The sequence below is a fragment of the Diprion similis genome, chromosome 3, assembly GCF_021155765.1.
Source record: "Diprion similis isolate iyDipSimi1 chromosome 3, iyDipSimi1.1, whole genome shotgun sequence".
Lineage (NCBI taxonomy): Eukaryota > Metazoa > Arthropoda > Insecta > Hymenoptera > Diprionidae > Diprion > Diprion similis.
The window spans coordinates 350,677-366,829 of NC_060107.1; the positions used below are offsets into that span (position 1 = coordinate 350,677).

The 16,153-nt window shown below is 43.5% G+C and overlaps 3 protein-coding genes across 3 annotated transcripts; 1 reads left to right on the forward strand and 2 right to left on the reverse strand.

Moving 5' to 3' along the window:
• Positions 1 to 235: 235 nt before the first annotated feature.
• LOC124404864 (phytanoyl-CoA dioxygenase domain-containing protein 1 homolog) lies at positions 236 to 2,556 on the reverse strand. Its single transcript, XM_046879321.1, has 5 exons — positions 2,408 to 2,556; positions 1,969 to 2,112; positions 1,759 to 1,872; positions 1,496 to 1,646; positions 236 to 682 (listed from the first exon to the last, which is right to left on the reverse strand). The coding sequence occupies exons 1-5, from the start codon at positions 2,423 to 2,425 to the stop codon at positions 261 to 263; spliced, it is 849 nt and encodes a 282-aa protein (XP_046735277.1). The 5' UTR covers positions 2,426 to 2,556; the 3' UTR covers positions 236 to 260.
• A 1,739-nt stretch (positions 2,557 to 4,295) lies between these two features.
• On the forward strand, positions 4,296 to 12,130 carry LOC124404861. Its single transcript, XM_046879319.1, has 5 exons — positions 4,296 to 4,560; positions 8,990 to 9,249; positions 9,430 to 9,666; positions 9,842 to 10,028; positions 10,290 to 12,130. The coding sequence occupies exons 2-5, from the start codon at positions 9,026 to 9,028 to the stop codon at positions 10,746 to 10,748; spliced, it is 1,107 nt and encodes a 368-aa protein (XP_046735275.1). The 5' UTR covers positions 4,296 to 4,560; positions 8,990 to 9,025; the 3' UTR covers positions 10,749 to 12,130.
• A 153-nt stretch (positions 12,131 to 12,283) lies between these two features.
• On the reverse strand, positions 12,284 to 15,176 carry LOC124404860. The gene is made up of 4 exons (XM_046879318.1): positions 14,199 to 15,176; positions 13,979 to 14,089; positions 13,814 to 13,924; positions 12,284 to 12,835 (listed from the first exon to the last, which is right to left on the reverse strand). The coding sequence occupies exons 1-4, from the start codon at positions 15,174 to 15,176 to the stop codon at positions 12,326 to 12,328; spliced, it is 1,710 nt and encodes a 569-aa protein (XP_046735274.1). The 3' UTR covers positions 12,284 to 12,325.
• Between the last annotated feature and the right edge of the window lie 977 nt (positions 15,177 to 16,153).

A 16,153-nucleotide genomic window follows, 5' to 3' on the forward strand; every position in this document is an offset into this window, starting at 1 on the left:
AAATTATTTAATGTACAAAAAGAAATATATTGAAATGGTATGAAAGCTCTGCTCCAAGTTATGCGTATTCAAGCTTGAATAATAAAGCATAATTTTTCCATAAATTCGATAACAGAGGGATTTCGGATTATCGGTAAAAACTTGTAAAAATATTCATTTTTTTCTCGATCTTCCTAAGCATTGACGTTCACGATTTTGATGTTGATTGAATTCATTACCACACTTAAGTAGGGTGAATTTAAAGCCTGCCTCGAAAGATGTTAATTTTTATACAACAAAGGAAACCCCTCGGGATGAGGGGGTTGTATCCAGTTTTCTTTGGAAAATTGTACATTTTTCGTTTCGTATGCGTGGATCGTATACGCATGGCGGGATTTCTGGCTTTTGTTAGGTTCCGAATAGTGGATTATTTGGCCGTGTAAAAGCACGCAGGTTCCTTGCTTCACCGGTACGGCCTTGAAGTTGCTCTGGGGCCAACAGGGCGTCTTCGTGTCATAGACGAGTAATTCGTTGGACTTTGGGTCCTTGTTCCGCATGTACCTCCAGTGTACTTCACCTTTGTGAGACCCTGGCGCTAACCATAAACATCCGTTCTCCAGCGTAGAGTCCTGCAGCGCTATCCAGTAGCCTAGGAGTCGCGAGGGTTCCGTATACAGATACGTTACGTCCTGGTGTATGGTCACTGCGATCAAAAATAAGGCTGAATTATTTTTCAACCTCTGGTGGAAACCGCATTTTGCGAATAACCGGACTTTCGGATCAGTGTCGGGGAATTAATTGGAACGGCGAGTATGAATTAAGCGTCAATTGAAGACACTTGGCTTTTCTAAGCTCCGGTCGCCGAAGATGGGCGTACATTTGCTCACTTCGTATAATCTCTATCGCGGTAGAATAATTTGTAGAAATTGATCGTTACGTGTGGATAGCCTGAAGGGTCTTTCTACGTTTTTACTAACATCTCTTTCTTAGAATCGTGGCGAGTTTCGTACTGTGTAAGGTGTTTAATTCTCACTGCGTGCATAATTCCACAGACACTTACAAGGAAAATATACCAGGTTGATCTCTTCGATATGATTTTTTTTGTAACATGTTATAGTAGATTAAAAACGAAGCAACACTTTTTTTTTATCTGTCATCAAAGACCTTGAGGGGGCAAAACCACCCTTCAAAGTAAGGTATGCCAAGGGGCGATTTGGCATTTTTGTTTTTTTTTCAGTTGAAGAATTACATTTTTCATTTATTGTTACGAGAAAACTTTTTCATTTGGATTGGTTACAAAATATTATGTTCTTGTGGGTGAAACTAACAAATCACACCTTGACTATGCCTTACTTTGGAGGCTGGTATCACTCCTTCAAAGTTTTTAATGATAGATAAGAAAATATAATTCGTGGCGCTTAGTTTTTACGCTACTATGGCATATTACAAGAGAAATCCGATCAGAGAGATCGACCTGGGACACCTTCCTTGTTAGTCGTATAATGATACATCCTACCTTGAGAACCAATACCGGGATTTTTGTAAATGTACATCGATTGACAAATTGCAGGTTCTTGGAAATTTAGCTTTCGTGCAACATCCTTGACTCTTTCGTCGAAAGAGATTTTTTTAAACGTTGGGTGTAGCCAGTGAAGAGCATGCCCCACCTGTGAACAGTCACACCAGTGTATTTATCTCGGTATTAATCTTTCCTTTTACATAGACCATACACACGTCCATGATTACCAAGCATGCGATAATTATGCATGGTATATTCACCTTGTTCAACGATATTTTAGGGTCAACTTTGAGTTTTCCATCAAGGTCCAGAGCTCCGGGCTCGAAGAAGTAGCTCATCTTATGGGCACTATCAAGGAAGTATAGATCCTTGTTCTGCAAATTATTACAGTCATATTTTATGTTGCAAAGTTGAATATTATAATGTTATTGTAACGAGGGATCGTAGAATTACTAAGAGAGGAATCTCACTTGAGGAAAGTTTATACTATCGAAAACTCTTCTTTCATTTTCCGGTGGCAAGTTTGTCGTGAATGCTTCACCAGCGGCTCTGAGCTCTTCCACCTCGTCAAGCGAAAGGAAATTTTCCAAGACAACGTAGCCATCGTTTTCAAACTGAGAAATGAATTAAATAATTATTAAAATCTTTTACATTACTGTGCGATTATCTACTGTCACACTAAGTGTAAAAAAAAATTCCGCAAGCCATTGGTAAAAAGTTGTTGAATTTTACAGAGAATGCTGCTCATTAGCTGGTTTTACGTGCAGAGATTCGTGGAGAAATCACCGAAAGGTATTACATTTTATACTTATTAACGTACAGACGTAGTATTATATTCTAAAACCCCTTATGTCAGCGATAATGCAGAGTTTAAACTGTCTCAGAATATTCTCATCAAGTATAACTCACCTTCGACAATATGCTCATCTTCTTGGAAACACGATTAAAAGAAATTATTTATAATTTTCAATTATTTCACGATTATAAAATCGAGGACGACAAACAAATGCAAAGACGCAATTCCAACGTCTCGGAGAACTAAAGCGAATCGCTTGCTGGTTTTCGGAGGACTGTGAGCGATACAATACGGGCGTGCTTTCAAGCCTGGCATCTGGGGACTTACTCATTTTACTCTTCGTTACGTAACTTATTCCGTTCCCGTTCCGTAGATTTCAATATGACCCGCGAGTTCCGTTCGCAGGGTGAAGTGTACCTTGGATGACGCTCTTACCGTGAAATTTCCGTTCCGTCCGTCAACGTTCAATCGGTGAGTTGTTCCCTCATTGGCTGTAATTCATTCCGTCTTCCACTGTTCCGCAAGAGTTCCGCTCCATGGGACGTACGTATGTACAACGTACGCATAAGATAGTGAATAACCCGATTCATCACAGAGTCAGAAAGAACCGCATTAATTGAGATAATTGAGATATCATCGGATAGAAAATTAATTGACACACCCAGCATCCACCTGAAAATTGTAAAAGGTCATTTTCCTCCAAGTGGAGAGAAACGCGAATTTAGAAACAAAAATTAGCCACGGAAAAGTAGAGCGCCTTTTTTATGCAACCAGCATATTTTCCTCAGAATGTATCGAGATTGTTCTTCTCGACTCTCGTCCAAGAGGTGGCGCCACCACGTCGTCGAACTTGAGAATTATTTCCCTCCTTACCGGCAGGCGGGAGGAGATAGTTCGAATCTTCGTAAAGTTGGTGCCAAATAGCTTTGTTATACCGGGACCCAAATACCGTATTTTTCATCAAGACATTGATCCAATGGAACGGAAACATACGGTAACGAATAAAAGATCTGTTTGGCTTAGGGACACGGGCAATCGACTTTTGAAGTTGTCATCATCTCACGGATCCATGCGAAGTTCGCCTCTCTGCTCCTCAATCCCATTCGTACTTCTATTTTCTCGAAGGGGCCTTGATATCGTAATATTCCATTACGAATGTGGTAACGGAGACTGAAAAAAACAAAAATAATAATTAGCAGGACGAAGAGGACAGAACGCACGATTACTTCATAATTTCCTTACCATAGCGGCATGAAATTTTGAAAAAATGATGGTATCGAAATCTGAATTTAAAGTAAACGACTGTTTAGTTGTGATATCCTGTAAAGATCGAAGAAAAAAAACCATACGGATAATCAATCACTTCTATCAGTAGAACAGCATTGATCTCGCATGTCCTGCAGCATACTCGCGGGGAACAAAAATGCCAGTATTAGTTCAAGTCGGAAGAGAAATATTTCGTTTCATCCAAGTTTACGAACGACGACGTAGGAGAGTTTGAAAGGCAAACCTCATACGTAGGTACATACATGCATCAATAAAAGATTAGTCATGGACTGTAAAGCGTGAAAGTTGAAGAATCGTCGGAGGTGGGATGGCGAGGACTTGCGCCCGTACGAATCTCGTATACGAAAATAGCCACGATGCGATATCTCGTGCGAGGGGTCATGAGGAGTCGGCTCGTGCACAGAAGAGCTTCTTGGGTTCAGCTGTACTTACGACCCATGTGTACACCCACACACGTACATTGTATACATACCTAGATGCGTGTATCTGGGATACATATTATGCGAATACGTGGACGAAAGAGGCACGGAACGTCAATTGCCGGATCGCCTCTGGATCGCAAGGCGGTCCTTTTCGAAGCACGTTTTACGTTCCATTGTGCCTCACGCGCAGAACGCAGGTTTCTATTATAGATACATAGAACCACCCACACGGACGTAAAGAGACGCGTACGTCTCTATAGGTACAAGTGCACTAATGTCGATCGTCTCTTGTCAGTTCGTCGTCTTCGCTCGCAGCGAATTAGAGCCTTGCGAATAAATCGCGAAATCGCGGCGCGGCGCGCTGCTGCAAGCTTGCAGGCTTGAAAGCTAGGAAAGCCACGCGAGCCCCTGGGAAATTAGTTCAAACGGTCTCGTTAAACCGACTTCAGATTAGTAGATTTACGGACGCGGTGTTTTGGCGTTCATCTACGGTTACGGGAGGTTTTCACTCTACTGGGAGAAGAGGTGCAACACCCCCGTCGCTGCTTCCAAAACAGGTAATTTGCACTTCATCGTATATCCGTCGTCAAAGCTCTTGGTTCCTGATTGTGAAGAAAATTAGAGACTTTTCCAATTGATAGGCGCTGTTTTTTTTTTCAAATGTATAAAAATTTATCAAATTTATAGTCGCTGATTTTGTCATGCTTCTCACTATCGTTTTCGAAGTTAATTAATTCTGTTGTAATTTCGTGAGTGCTAGAGTTGACAAAATATATATTATAATATACATCCTGCATGCATTTTCCACAAGTGAAATGAAATAAATTTTTCTTTGCCGAACGACGGAGACTTTTCAGGGCAACGATATTATGTACTCGAAGAGTTATGGAATGTTTATATGAGGCAAAAATACAATGTATAGAAAGTGTGCAATAGAAGAAGTTGAGAAAATAAACTTCAAATAAAGTTTAAACGGAAATTTTTAACAGAACATATTAGTATAAAATGTATAAAATATAAAGGTGAAAAATAAGTTAATTTGATCTTTCAGCGCGCAATTGCAGAATAGTAATTAAGGTATATGGTAATTTAAACAATGTGATATTGAACCATTGATATGCTGCTTGCATGTGTTACACGTTCCTAGGAAAAGTATAATCGACTTATAATTCTGACCTTGCCGAGGAATACTGATGAGTCAAGTCGATGATGCCAATGACAAATGTGATTTATTGAACAATGAAAATATCCACTTCTTCAATAAAAATAGTAGAAAGGAATTGAAATTTACGGAAATGCATTCACTTGACGGGAAAATGAAAGCTTTTAAATCAGGAACCCTGCAGACGAGCGTGGAATCGACCGATTCGTTTCCGTTACCGGGATATGCGTTTAGAGCAGAAACTTATGGCATGCAATAAACCGCGGGTACATACACGTAAACATAACTGTCGAAGATATAACACGACGGTGAGACATAAACGGTCACGCGTGCAACGCGTCTTTGCCTTTATTGCATTATATAGAGTCTAATTATTACGTGCGTGCGTACGCGCGTACCTAAACGTGCGTCTTCTTGCCTGGGTTGAATTGAGTGCCGGATGATGCTGGCCGGCCACACGTGTAGGTCCCAATACGGATAAATCGATCGTAGATCGTATGGAATTTTTTTAATATCACCGAAACTTATCTGAAATCGAACATTATGTAATCACTGGGGACTGGATTAATTTATGCAAATACGTATCATTTATTTAAATCATTTTCATTCATTATTCGGTTTTCTTCGTACGTAAAGTACGATGTTTGGAGCTACAAAATGCAGTTTCTATTTTCCATATTTTAGTTTTTTAAGTCTATATTATACGTGCATATGTTGTAATTTTTAATACATATTTCTTCGGGCCCATATTACTAATCGAAAAGAAAATCAGCTGGAATCACCTGAAATCATTTGTACGCTTAAAGTTTTATTGAATGTCTCCTCGTACGGAGCCGGCTATGGGTTGTTCGAATGGTCGTCGGTTATCTGAAGTTTGTTGAAATAACGCGACGACGGTCAGGTGTCGTAGGAACGCCGTCGGTTATTGCATGCCAACGTGTTGTAATATCATCAGACACTCTTTGGAGAAAACCACGTTGCGGAGCATTGCTGGAGACGAGTGTAATTGAAGCCATATACTCGAGTCTCGTAATCAAGTGATTAATTATCCGGTTGAAGCTGGCTAGTTATCCGCTATCAGTAGAGAATATTTGTCAGAAAATTACGTTCCATAAATAGCTGCAGCAGCCTCGTATCTAATAATTGGTTGAAGTTGAAGAATTATGAATAATCTTTCCAAGTTCCCGAAAAACACAATCCATTTGTATTTTTTCAACGGCGTTTTCCGTTCACTCATCAATTCTTGTTGCTCAAATATGGTAGGAAAATACGTTTAGTTCATAGCGAGACGACTTGTTCGGTAAACTATACAATAAACCATTTATTTTTACAATATACCGTCAGGGTGCATAACGTCCATACGAATACGGTGCAGGGTATCGCCCCTGATGGCTCGTATCAAGTAAACACGATGTTATTCCAGGAATATGCCATCCCGGAATACAATTGTTTCTAAGAGATGCTTTTACAGCCTGCAGTAAATTTTCCTCGTTAATGCAGCTCGCGTCCAGGTTATTTTTCCAAATTCCTAATTTTCTCATCTTTCAAATTCGTTGTTTCCATTATCTGTCCCTGCGTCGTGTTTTGGAACACGATCCGCGTCATTTCCGTTTCAATACAGCCGTGCATATCAAATATTATATGGTAAAATACTGGTATTCATGTGGAAAGTAAATTGATAAAGTACATTAAAATAATGAAAAAAATAACGAGCTTATCGCTGTCGACGTGTTCGTGTTACTCTCGTTGCCGCGTATACAGAATTCATTTTTACACATTATTCGTAACACAGTCGTCGTTTTATACTCTTATATGATACAATAGTATTCAGTGTTGTATAAATATGCATTGTTTATTACGGTCACGGATGTATAGGTATATTGACAAGGTTGTCGACTGTGATCCGTAGATTATAAATAAAATGTATGACTAAACCGACGTGTTTACAACTTGATCGCGGTGGTATTCTTGCAGGTTACCAACGACGTCAACCTCTTTTCCGCACGACTTGATGGATCTTTTTTCTTCTTTTTTTTTTGCCAAATCAGCCGAGTTGGCCAGATTCATGCGCGGATGTAAATCCGTGATAAATCGGAATGAGATACTATCGAAATTAACATTGAACTGAATACAGCAACCCTCTTCTATGCGTAATACCTAATCTGCATCCAAGCTGCTATAATAGCGTATTCTGAATTGTTGACGTAGGAGGTGAGCTACAAGAGCATGTTCCATTATAATGTTGTTGATCGTAGAAAATAGAGTGTTAACTGATGACTCGCGCAGACGTGGTCGCGGGTTGAATCCACCTCGGTGAATTAGGGTTGGGTGTAATTTTATTTTTATTCCCTTCTCTCTCGGCCCTCGAGGCGGCTCTAATCAACCATAAAGCGCACTTGTCGCCATACTCGCTACACGTGCAAGTATAAAAGATGATCTACGACTTGTAAACAAAATCATTACGTAATGACCGCGTTGCTGACAGAGTTAAATGCATTACCCGCTGGGAATCGGAGCTGCGTGCAACGCACTGCGAGTACCATGGTATAATGCAGCAGTAGGTGAATGCAATAGTGCATCCAAAATTGAAAGCAGCGTAATGCGGTGCGTTTGATGATTCGCGTTTGGTGAAAAGCAACGAGATTTCGTTGATGCGTATTTTCTCTTCGAGCACCGCGGAGCTCGAGGTAAAAGAAAAGACCGAGAAAAGGTGGGGAGAAAGTAAAAATTCTTGCCTGTAAACAGATCAGCTGACCTACTTCGCGACACTTACACAATATCTGGTGAGTATAATGTGTGACGAATCGTTTGTTTCTTAGAGTGCTGGACAGACTCCCGGACAGAATCAACAGCCCGAAGTGTAGTTTAACAAACAACAACAGAGTTTGGCTATTTTTAAATCGTGTCAAACGGTTTCGAAAACCCGGGGTCGAGGCGGGGGATCAACCGACGGTATGGTCGGGGCCTGCGATCATAAGTCACGATAGAATAAGAGGTCAGCCGAACTTTTAAGGGTCTACGACGGCGGTCACATACCGCGAGGCATTAGTCGACTCGCGATCACCCCGCGGTCTCTTTCGGGCTGGCCTCACCATCTTCTTGTCATTTGATCTTTTTTACCGACATTTGTTTCACAGGCAAACGGTAACTTAAATTAAGCTGCTCGACGTCGAGTTACCGCTATTTATTTTCGTCTGAATCTCGACCTTTCAGAAATCCAGGGGACGTGACGTGGAGTCAGTCTCGTGGTTGGTTCTCTCTGGGTGGTTGAACTTCTTATCAGAGGACTTCGGGGAATCCTTATGGAAATTGGCGCCTGGTTGAATTAGCTGGATTTTCAGTATGTAGTAGTTCTCATGGACACAAGTCCCAAACATCACTATTTTACAAGATACAGGCTTCGGAAGAAAGGTGTCCCAATTTTTTGACAACTATGGATATCGGGATTTTCATGAATTACAAAGCTCCAAGGGGACTTGAAATCAAATAAATCACTCACAGAACTGCACGGTTGATTGTGAAAGATAAGCAGGAAGCTGGTTTGCCGGAAGGAGGAACAATCCATTCACCTTCCTTCCGAAGTCTGTCGAATCTCGGAAACTACTGTTTTCTGGGACTTGTGTCCATGAGAAATTTTCGGATCGGCAGGATATGTACTGTAACATACTAAAAATCCAGCCAATTTCTATAAGAATTCTGCAGGATCCTTTCTTGAGTTCGTTACCCTGGTTCCAAGGTGATCTTTGGGCTGATTCCGATTGTTCTATGATAAATCTTTTGAAAAGATCGCTATGAAAGTACAATAAATAGGAAAAATATTCCAGTTTTGCGGTTGGACGCAGAATCACGTTGGCATTACGATGAAGACAAGACCGAGCAGGCTATTCCTCGCAGTGGCCGCGATGAGCATGACGATGTCCTTGGCGACGCCGATCATTCCCGTGCCGAGAAGAGCGACGAATGAGGTCGTCGATGGCAATTCCAGTTCCGAAGGCCCGATCACAAGACATCGGAAGGTGACAGGCCCTTGCCTCCGCATTGCTCCAGACTTACCGCCCTGTAACTTTGACACGCAGGCCACTTGGTACGTCGAGAAATCATTTTCAAATCACAATTTTAGTCCCAGAATGCAAGGCCCTTCGCTTTTAAGCTTATATCAAGCCTGAGCGAAGTGAACGTCGGACAGACTTGGAAGCAGATGGCCTTGAATATCGTCTGTTCCAAGGGTATCTAAGAATTACCAACAGAAAATATTTCACGACAGGCATTCAACGAGCGGTGAGATCTTTCGCAGTGGTTCGGAGTCCGGTTACCCCTCGGGATCGGCCACGGAATTTTTGCTCGGCGGAGGTAGCGCCGATATTCTGAAGGGTAACCCCGTCCTGTTGGAAGAGGGTAGCGCGACGTTACCGAGGCGGAAAAGTTTCGAGGAATTCGAGATGTACGCAAACGATCTTGCCGTCACCATAGTTTATTATTTGGAGGGCTGTTTACCGTCGAGGTAATGCAATTTCTTATTTCTTCCTCATTCTTCTATATTCAAGACTTATAATCACCTTTCCTGGGTTAAAGATATTCATTACTGGATTTTTATTCCGTATAAAAGTTTCATCATAAATAAGTTAGGCGATTCTCGTTTCATTTCTTCATTGTGTTTTTTGAAAATTATTCAACAGACTTCCCTTTGATCTTCCGACGTGTCCTGTCGAGGAGTCGCAGAAGATACTATTGAACAAGCTGATCCCCTTCCAGCTACCCGATATCCATGATGCGATGATATTCCCCGAGATCGACATCGAACAGATCGAAATCGCTCATCGTCGAAACACGCAGAATCTCCAGGCCGAGTGCGTGAGTCACGAGGTAAGAGGTCTTCACCGTTGGCAATTCTGTAATCTCTTCAATCCCTGCTTCCCTTCTCGCCTGTCGTTCCCACCGACACTGATTACCTACTTTTATCCCTTTCTCTCGTCGCGCAAATTGCTTCCTACATGCATACCTACGCCGCAGAGTTAAACAATTCCACTACGACGTTGTTCGCAGACGGAGAAGATTCGTCATTAATTTCTGTAATTAGAGCAGGTGACAGACGTTAATTTCGTATTTGATAACATATATGCGCAGGCAAGCAAGGACGAGAATAAGAGCGGAAGAGATGCCGGTTTTCGTAAAATCGAGACGAGTTACACCGACCTGGATGATTCGGCGAAGGGTTCGGGGTCGGGTTCTCAGGACTTCCACAGCACGATGGTGAAGAAGAGTATGAGGCCGAGGACGGGAATGGCCAGCACGAAATATTCGAAGAAGCTACCGAAGTCAGGACAGGTGCCGGCAGACTCGGGGTATCCTTGGACGACTGTAAAAGACGAGGAGAGATCGGTTGGTGTGGACGAAGACGAGCCGCGAACAGTAACGAAGTTCCAACCCCTGCAGGATGGGACCCGGGAAAACAACCGGGTTGAACTTCCGGCCGGGATCGATGATGTTGGGAGTAGAGAAAGGATCGACGGAGCGGAATGCGAGCACGCGAGAGCGGCGGAGGTCGTCGATACCCTCGCTAGGGATAAAAATAGGGTGCAGTGAGTGAACGGGGCGATTTATATTATAGTCTCGACGTGAGCCAACGAACGAAAATACTATTTGGCGGGACGTTTTTGCGAACAGCTGGGCAAGGCCCATTTCATAGGGTATGTAGGTGTAAAAGATTAGGTCGAGATAGATGAGCTTTGAACGGGGATGGAATTCCTGTGGGCGAAGGCCGGAGAACGGGAAACTGAGAAACGGAGCAGCTTGGCTCAGGGGTAGGTCTGTATAACTGAATTACCGGCTCGCCCCTCGGAGCTATTTTCCTGCAGCCAGGAGATCGAGACCTAAATGCTTAAGCAAGGTGCACGGGAATTAGATCTGGAGTTTTAAATACTCTGCTGTCTTCGTTAGCTCGAAATTCGTGAATCGTCAGTTTTTAGCAACGCTGCAGATGCAGCAAGAGGACAAACGAGGCGACTAAAATTCATTTCGGGGGTTAACAATACCCCATGATCACAGCGTTCGGATGTGTACATACTTGCGATTCATTGATTATGGAAATTGGAAACAAAGAAAAAAAAATGATTAGAACTGATTGTATTCTTACGATTTTTAGCGAAACGTTGAGGCTTGTTCCAGGTATGCATGTGGCCAATTTGGTAATGTCCAAATTATATGTGATTTGTTATTGAAATGTTTCTTCGCTGTTTCCTTGTTACTTTGAATTTCTCTACGATATGGTAATATCTAAAAGTTGAAAAATTTTGTTAGTCGAAAATCGGAGTCGTTCACATTTAGGTTAACGAAATGAATATGGAATTTTTGAAGTGAGCATCACAGCAGCAACGACGGGCGAATGTCTTTTTATCTTTTATAGTAATTCATGCATTTACGCGGGTAATTTTAACTGATATAGTCGTTGGGTGGTGAAAGTGTACTTTTGAGGCACTATAGGTATTAAATTGGGTCGAAACTGAGAATTGTACAATTCACAAACCCTCGCCTCAACTTAGAAGACTACCCCTAGGAAACACTTATTGTAGTAACGAGTTATCAATTTTTAATTTTTTTTTCTTCCTAAATTAAAAATCTGTTTCAGAAATATTTCGCATACATTCCTTGACGGGTTCATACGCCCTTGAAGTACTCTTTCAATTCGGTTAGATGGCTAGAAGTATATAATATATTGATCTGTGAAATGTAACTTGAGAGTTTTAAACGGTTAAGGTAATATCTTTATCATATTCCTAGTGCATTATGTCCGGATACATTTTCGAAGATAGAGATTTCAGTTAACGAAATAATGAATAGTTAAACCTATGAAGCGTTCCTAAAGCTTTCAAGTCTGAAAGTAATTCGGGCGGTTCGTGGCTGTGCGATCCTTAGGTATCTAGATAATTAGTTAGATACAATGAATTTAGACATACTGCGTTAAGAAAGGTAAGTTACGAATTCATTTTAGAACTTTTCTTCAATTGTAGGATTTCGATTGTGGTTTATTTATCACTGCATTATGTACACGGTGAAAGGATTTCGTTTATAAATGGAATAAATAGATGTGTATTATGTAAATAAATATGTCTTATTATACAAGCTATACGACGACCGGATTTTCACCGTTGCATTATCACTTCTTAGGCTTCATTTTTAACCTCCTCCTCCGCTCCAAGATCACTTTCAAAGTCGGATTTGGTATGCAGAAATTCCTCTATCGCATCCGCTGCGTCCTGGCCATTTTCCGTCCGAACCGAGCCAGTAATTTCTCCTTCCTGCCCCTTTGCGGTCTTCCATTGACCACCGTACGTCGGACGATTCGACGTCACGACGGAGGATTGCGCTGTGCTAATGGCTGCCCCGTTTGAGGTCGCAGCCACAGCACTGGCCGAAGCTGTCGACTCGACGACCGACGTCGAAGACCCTTGAGAGCTTATAACGGTGGCCGACGACTCTGCCACACTAGCAGATTCTGAATTTGAGGCTACGGCTCCTGCAACCGCTGTGGATGTGGCTTCGACGATCGGTTTATTTGGGACAGGGACCTTATTACCCGTGAATCCGTAGACTGGGGCAGGCTTCACCTCCATTACGATTCCAGAGACAACTGCGGGCCTTTGTTCAACTATGACCTCGGAAATGGAAACAGGCTTCTCTTCAACTATTACTGCAGAAACGGGCTTCTCTTCGATCACAGTTTGGGAAGCGTAGCTGGGCTTTCCATGAACGGGCTTTTGTTCAATTACAGTTTCCACAATGTGGACGGGCTTTTCCTGAACTATGATTTCAGGAATGGGCTTCTCTTCGATTACAGTTTGGTAAGCGTAGCTGGGTTTTCCATGAACTACGATTTCAGGAACGGGCTTCTCTTCGATTACAGTTTGGGAAGCGTAGCTGGGCTTTCCATGAACGGGCTTTTGTTCAATTACAGTTTCCACAATGTGGACGGGCTTTTCCTGAACTATGATTTCAGGAATGGGCTTCTCTTCGATTACAGTTTGGTAAGCGTAGCTGGGTTTTCCATGAACTACGATTTCAGGAACGGGCTTCTCTTCGATTACAGTTTGGGAAGCGTAGCTGGGCTTTCCATGAACGGGCTTTTGTTCAATTACAGTTTCCACAATGTGGACGGGCTTTTCCTGAACTATGATTTCAGGAATGGGCTTCTCTTCGATTACAGTTTGGTAAGCGTAGCTGGGTTTTCCATGAACTACGATTTCAGGAACGGGCTTCTCTTCGATTACAGTTTGGGAAGCGTAGCTGGGCTTTCCATGAACTGGCTTTTGTTCAATTACAGTTTCCACAATGTGGACGGGCTTTTCCTGAACTATGATTTCAGGAACGGGCTTCTCTTCGATTACAGTTTCCGAAGCGTAGCTGGGCTTTCCATGAACTGGCTTTTGTTCAATTACAGTTTCCACAATGTGGACGGGCTTTTCCTGAACTATGATTTCAGGAACGGGCTTCTCTTCGATTATAGTTTGGGAAGCGTAGCTGGGCTTTCCGTGAACTGGCTTTTGTTCAATTACAGTTTCCACAATGTGGACGGGCTTCTCCTGAACTATGATTTCAGAAACAGGCTTCTCTTCGATTACAGTTTCGGAAGCGTAGCTGGGCTTTCCATAAACGGGCTTTTGTTCAATTACAGTTTCCACAATGTGGACGGGCTTTTCCTGAACTATGACTTCAGAAACGGGCTTCTCTTCGATTACAGTTTCGGAAATATAACCGGGCTTTTCCTCAACAATAACTTCGGTAAGTTCAACAGGCTTTTCCTCGACAACGGTTACTACTTGCTCGGTAGCGGGCTTATTGAAAATATTCCAATTGCCCAGCAGTCCACTTCCGAAGAGCGGTGGGCGCTCCGTAGGCTTTTGAAGTATGTAAGTTGGTTCCTTGATTATCTGCGCAATAAAAAAATAAGTCAATAAACATACGGTCATTTTACAATTAAGTTCACGCACATGTTGAGCGAGACGAACTTGTCCGAAGGCTCGAAAGTGGAAAACTTACCTCGAGTTCCTCGGGCTTGTCCAACGATATCGGATTACTGGGCTTCTGGAAGATGTTCAAAAGCCCCTGAGTGACCGGCTGTTCGACGACATAGACTGGTTTCTCAACGAGGAGTGGCTTCTCGTCCGGTCTCTCGATGACTAGCGGCTTGCTCGTTGGCCGATTGAAAATATTACCGAATCCACCGAGCAGCGACGGTGCCGAGGGCGTTTCAAAATTCGCTGGCTTTGACGGAGACGGAAACAAGCCACCGAAAATTCCTGGCCTCTCTGTCGGCGGCCCAACACCAGGGGCGTTGTTCTGACCACCGACAAGGGCCAACAAACCCAGAAGTCCCTGGTTGTTGGAAATGTCATTTTCCGGTCTGTAAAGGAATTGCTGGAACGATGGTATCGCTGGTACCTGAAACAAGCCCGCTATCAATCCGGGCTTTTCACCAGCTTGCGGTTTGTTCTTGGGTGGTTTGTAGAAGACGTTGAACCAGCTGCTCCCATTCGGCCTGAACAAGGTGTCGATCCCGGCGAACAGCCCGGGCGCGGACGTCGGCTCGACGACGATGACGGGCTTAATTTCCGGCTTTTCGTCGGTCTGTAGGTAGGTAGGTCGGTTCATGTAATCCACGACGGTCTGTATTATGGCTGGTTTCTGGGGTTTCTGGGGTTTCTGTGCCTGAATTTCCCCGTTATCGTAGTGAGGGTTGGTCGGGTCGTCCCAGAAGTCAACTGGCTTGCTCTCCACGACCGTAACCTCATGGGCTGGCTTTTCCGCGACAACGGAAGTCGACACCACCTGCACCTCGGACGCCTCGCCACGCGGCGTTTCGTAGACTTGAGGTTTCTGTGTCCACTCGAGATGTTCGTCGCAGAGCGGAACTGCAATGTCCGGGAGGCAGTTCTGGGCCACGAGGGTGGCCACCACAGGCGAATCGACGACCTTGATCTCGTAGACGATCTCTCTGTTCATCGATGCCCTAGCCATTTGCGGGCCGAGTCTGAGGTACTTACCGCGACGTTGCGTTCCAGCTATGGGGTTTCTTAAACTCGAGAGTCCCATGTTCTCCAGCTGAACACTCTTGACGATCCTCGGGGAGTAGAGCTTCGGTGGGTCTAATGACCGGGTGTATCTTTCCGCAAGAAAATCGGTCCCATCGATCGACTCTACGCTGCTCGAATCATGGTCAGAGTCGTCGCGTGTCATCATCAACTTGCCATCTTCACTAGAGTCGAAAGTTTTCTCGACTTCATCGCTGTCGCTGTCGGCTTGATATTTCTTCAGTCCTACCAGACAGGGAAGAACTCCTGGTGCTGGCGTCAGGCATACGGGCTGTCGCCAGCGGATGACTTCGACGACTCGGGGTGCTTCCGGTTCAGCGTGACGAAGATAATTCAATCCCAAGATATCACGAATGGTTAGGCCCAGACCGCCAGCGACGACCGAGAGCAGGACCAGATTTAGTAGCTCAAATTTGGCCATTTCTGGCGTTGATTTTCCGATTTTTTTTCCGAACTAGCCAACTCCGCGGGAACAGTGGTTCCTCGACGTTTCGTGTCAAACTGATTTCACGATGCCTTGAAAGAGGACGTTATATACCTACTAGCGAGTAATGCCGGGTTGGGACTTTCGTCTTGTAATGGTGGGCTCTTCCCCGCTACACGGGGGCGAACGGTAAATCTAAGGGTGGATACGGCAGCCGCCCGTCACCGGTAATAGCGCCGCCAATTAGTGGCAATTAGACCCTAATTAGTATTGCTCATGCCAAATGCAGCATACCGAATGCAGTGAATGTTTGAATAACGATTTAGCATCGTCCAGGCTCGATGGCGTCGACATTGGCTCCGGAAAAAATCAGATTGTGTGCCTGCATTTGCATATTCATGTGTAAATCCGATTACCTTCTTCTTGACGGAAGGGCTCGATGGGTATAATATACATATAACAGGCAACCAAATAGCCGG

What these genes read in the sequence shown, in the direction of transcription:
- LOC124404864 (XM_046879321.1), bottom strand. An exon ending in CTAAAATATCGTTGAACAAG is followed by an intron (nt 1,647 to 1,758) that starts GTGAATATACCA and finishes GACTGTTCACAG; the next exon opens with GTGGGGCATGCTCTTCACTG. An exon ending in TCCCGGTATTGGTTCTCAAG is followed by an intron (nt 683 to 1,495) that starts GTAGGATGTATC and finishes TTTTGATCGCAG; the next exon opens with TGACCATACACCAGGACGTA.
- LOC124404861 (XM_046879319.1), top strand. Translation starts at nt 9,026, where the DNA reads ATGAAGACAAGACCGAGCAGGCTATTCCTCGCAGTGGCCGCGATGAGC. An exon ending in TTTGACACGCAGGCCACTTG is followed by an intron (nt 9,250 to 9,429) that starts GTACGTCGAGAA and finishes ATTTCACGACAG; the next exon opens with GCATTCAACGAGCGGTGAGA. An exon ending in CCGAGTGCGTGAGTCACGAG is followed by an intron (nt 10,029 to 10,289) that starts GTAAGAGGTCTT and finishes ATATATGCGCAG; the next exon opens with GCAAGCAAGGACGAGAATAA.
- LOC124404860 (XM_046879318.1), bottom strand. Translation starts at nt 15,176, where the DNA reads ATGGCTAGGGCATCGATGAACAGAGAGATCGTCTACGAGATCAAGGTC. An exon ending in ACAAGCCCGAGGAACTCGAG is followed by an intron (nt 14,090 to 14,198) that starts GTAAGTTTTCCA and finishes TTTATTGCGCAG; the next exon opens with ATAATCAAGGAACCAACTTA. An exon ending in CTGTAATTGAACAAAAGCCC is followed by an intron (nt 12,836 to 13,813) that starts GTTTATGGAAAG and finishes GTTGAAGAGAAG; the next exon opens with CCTGTTTCCATTTCCGAGGT.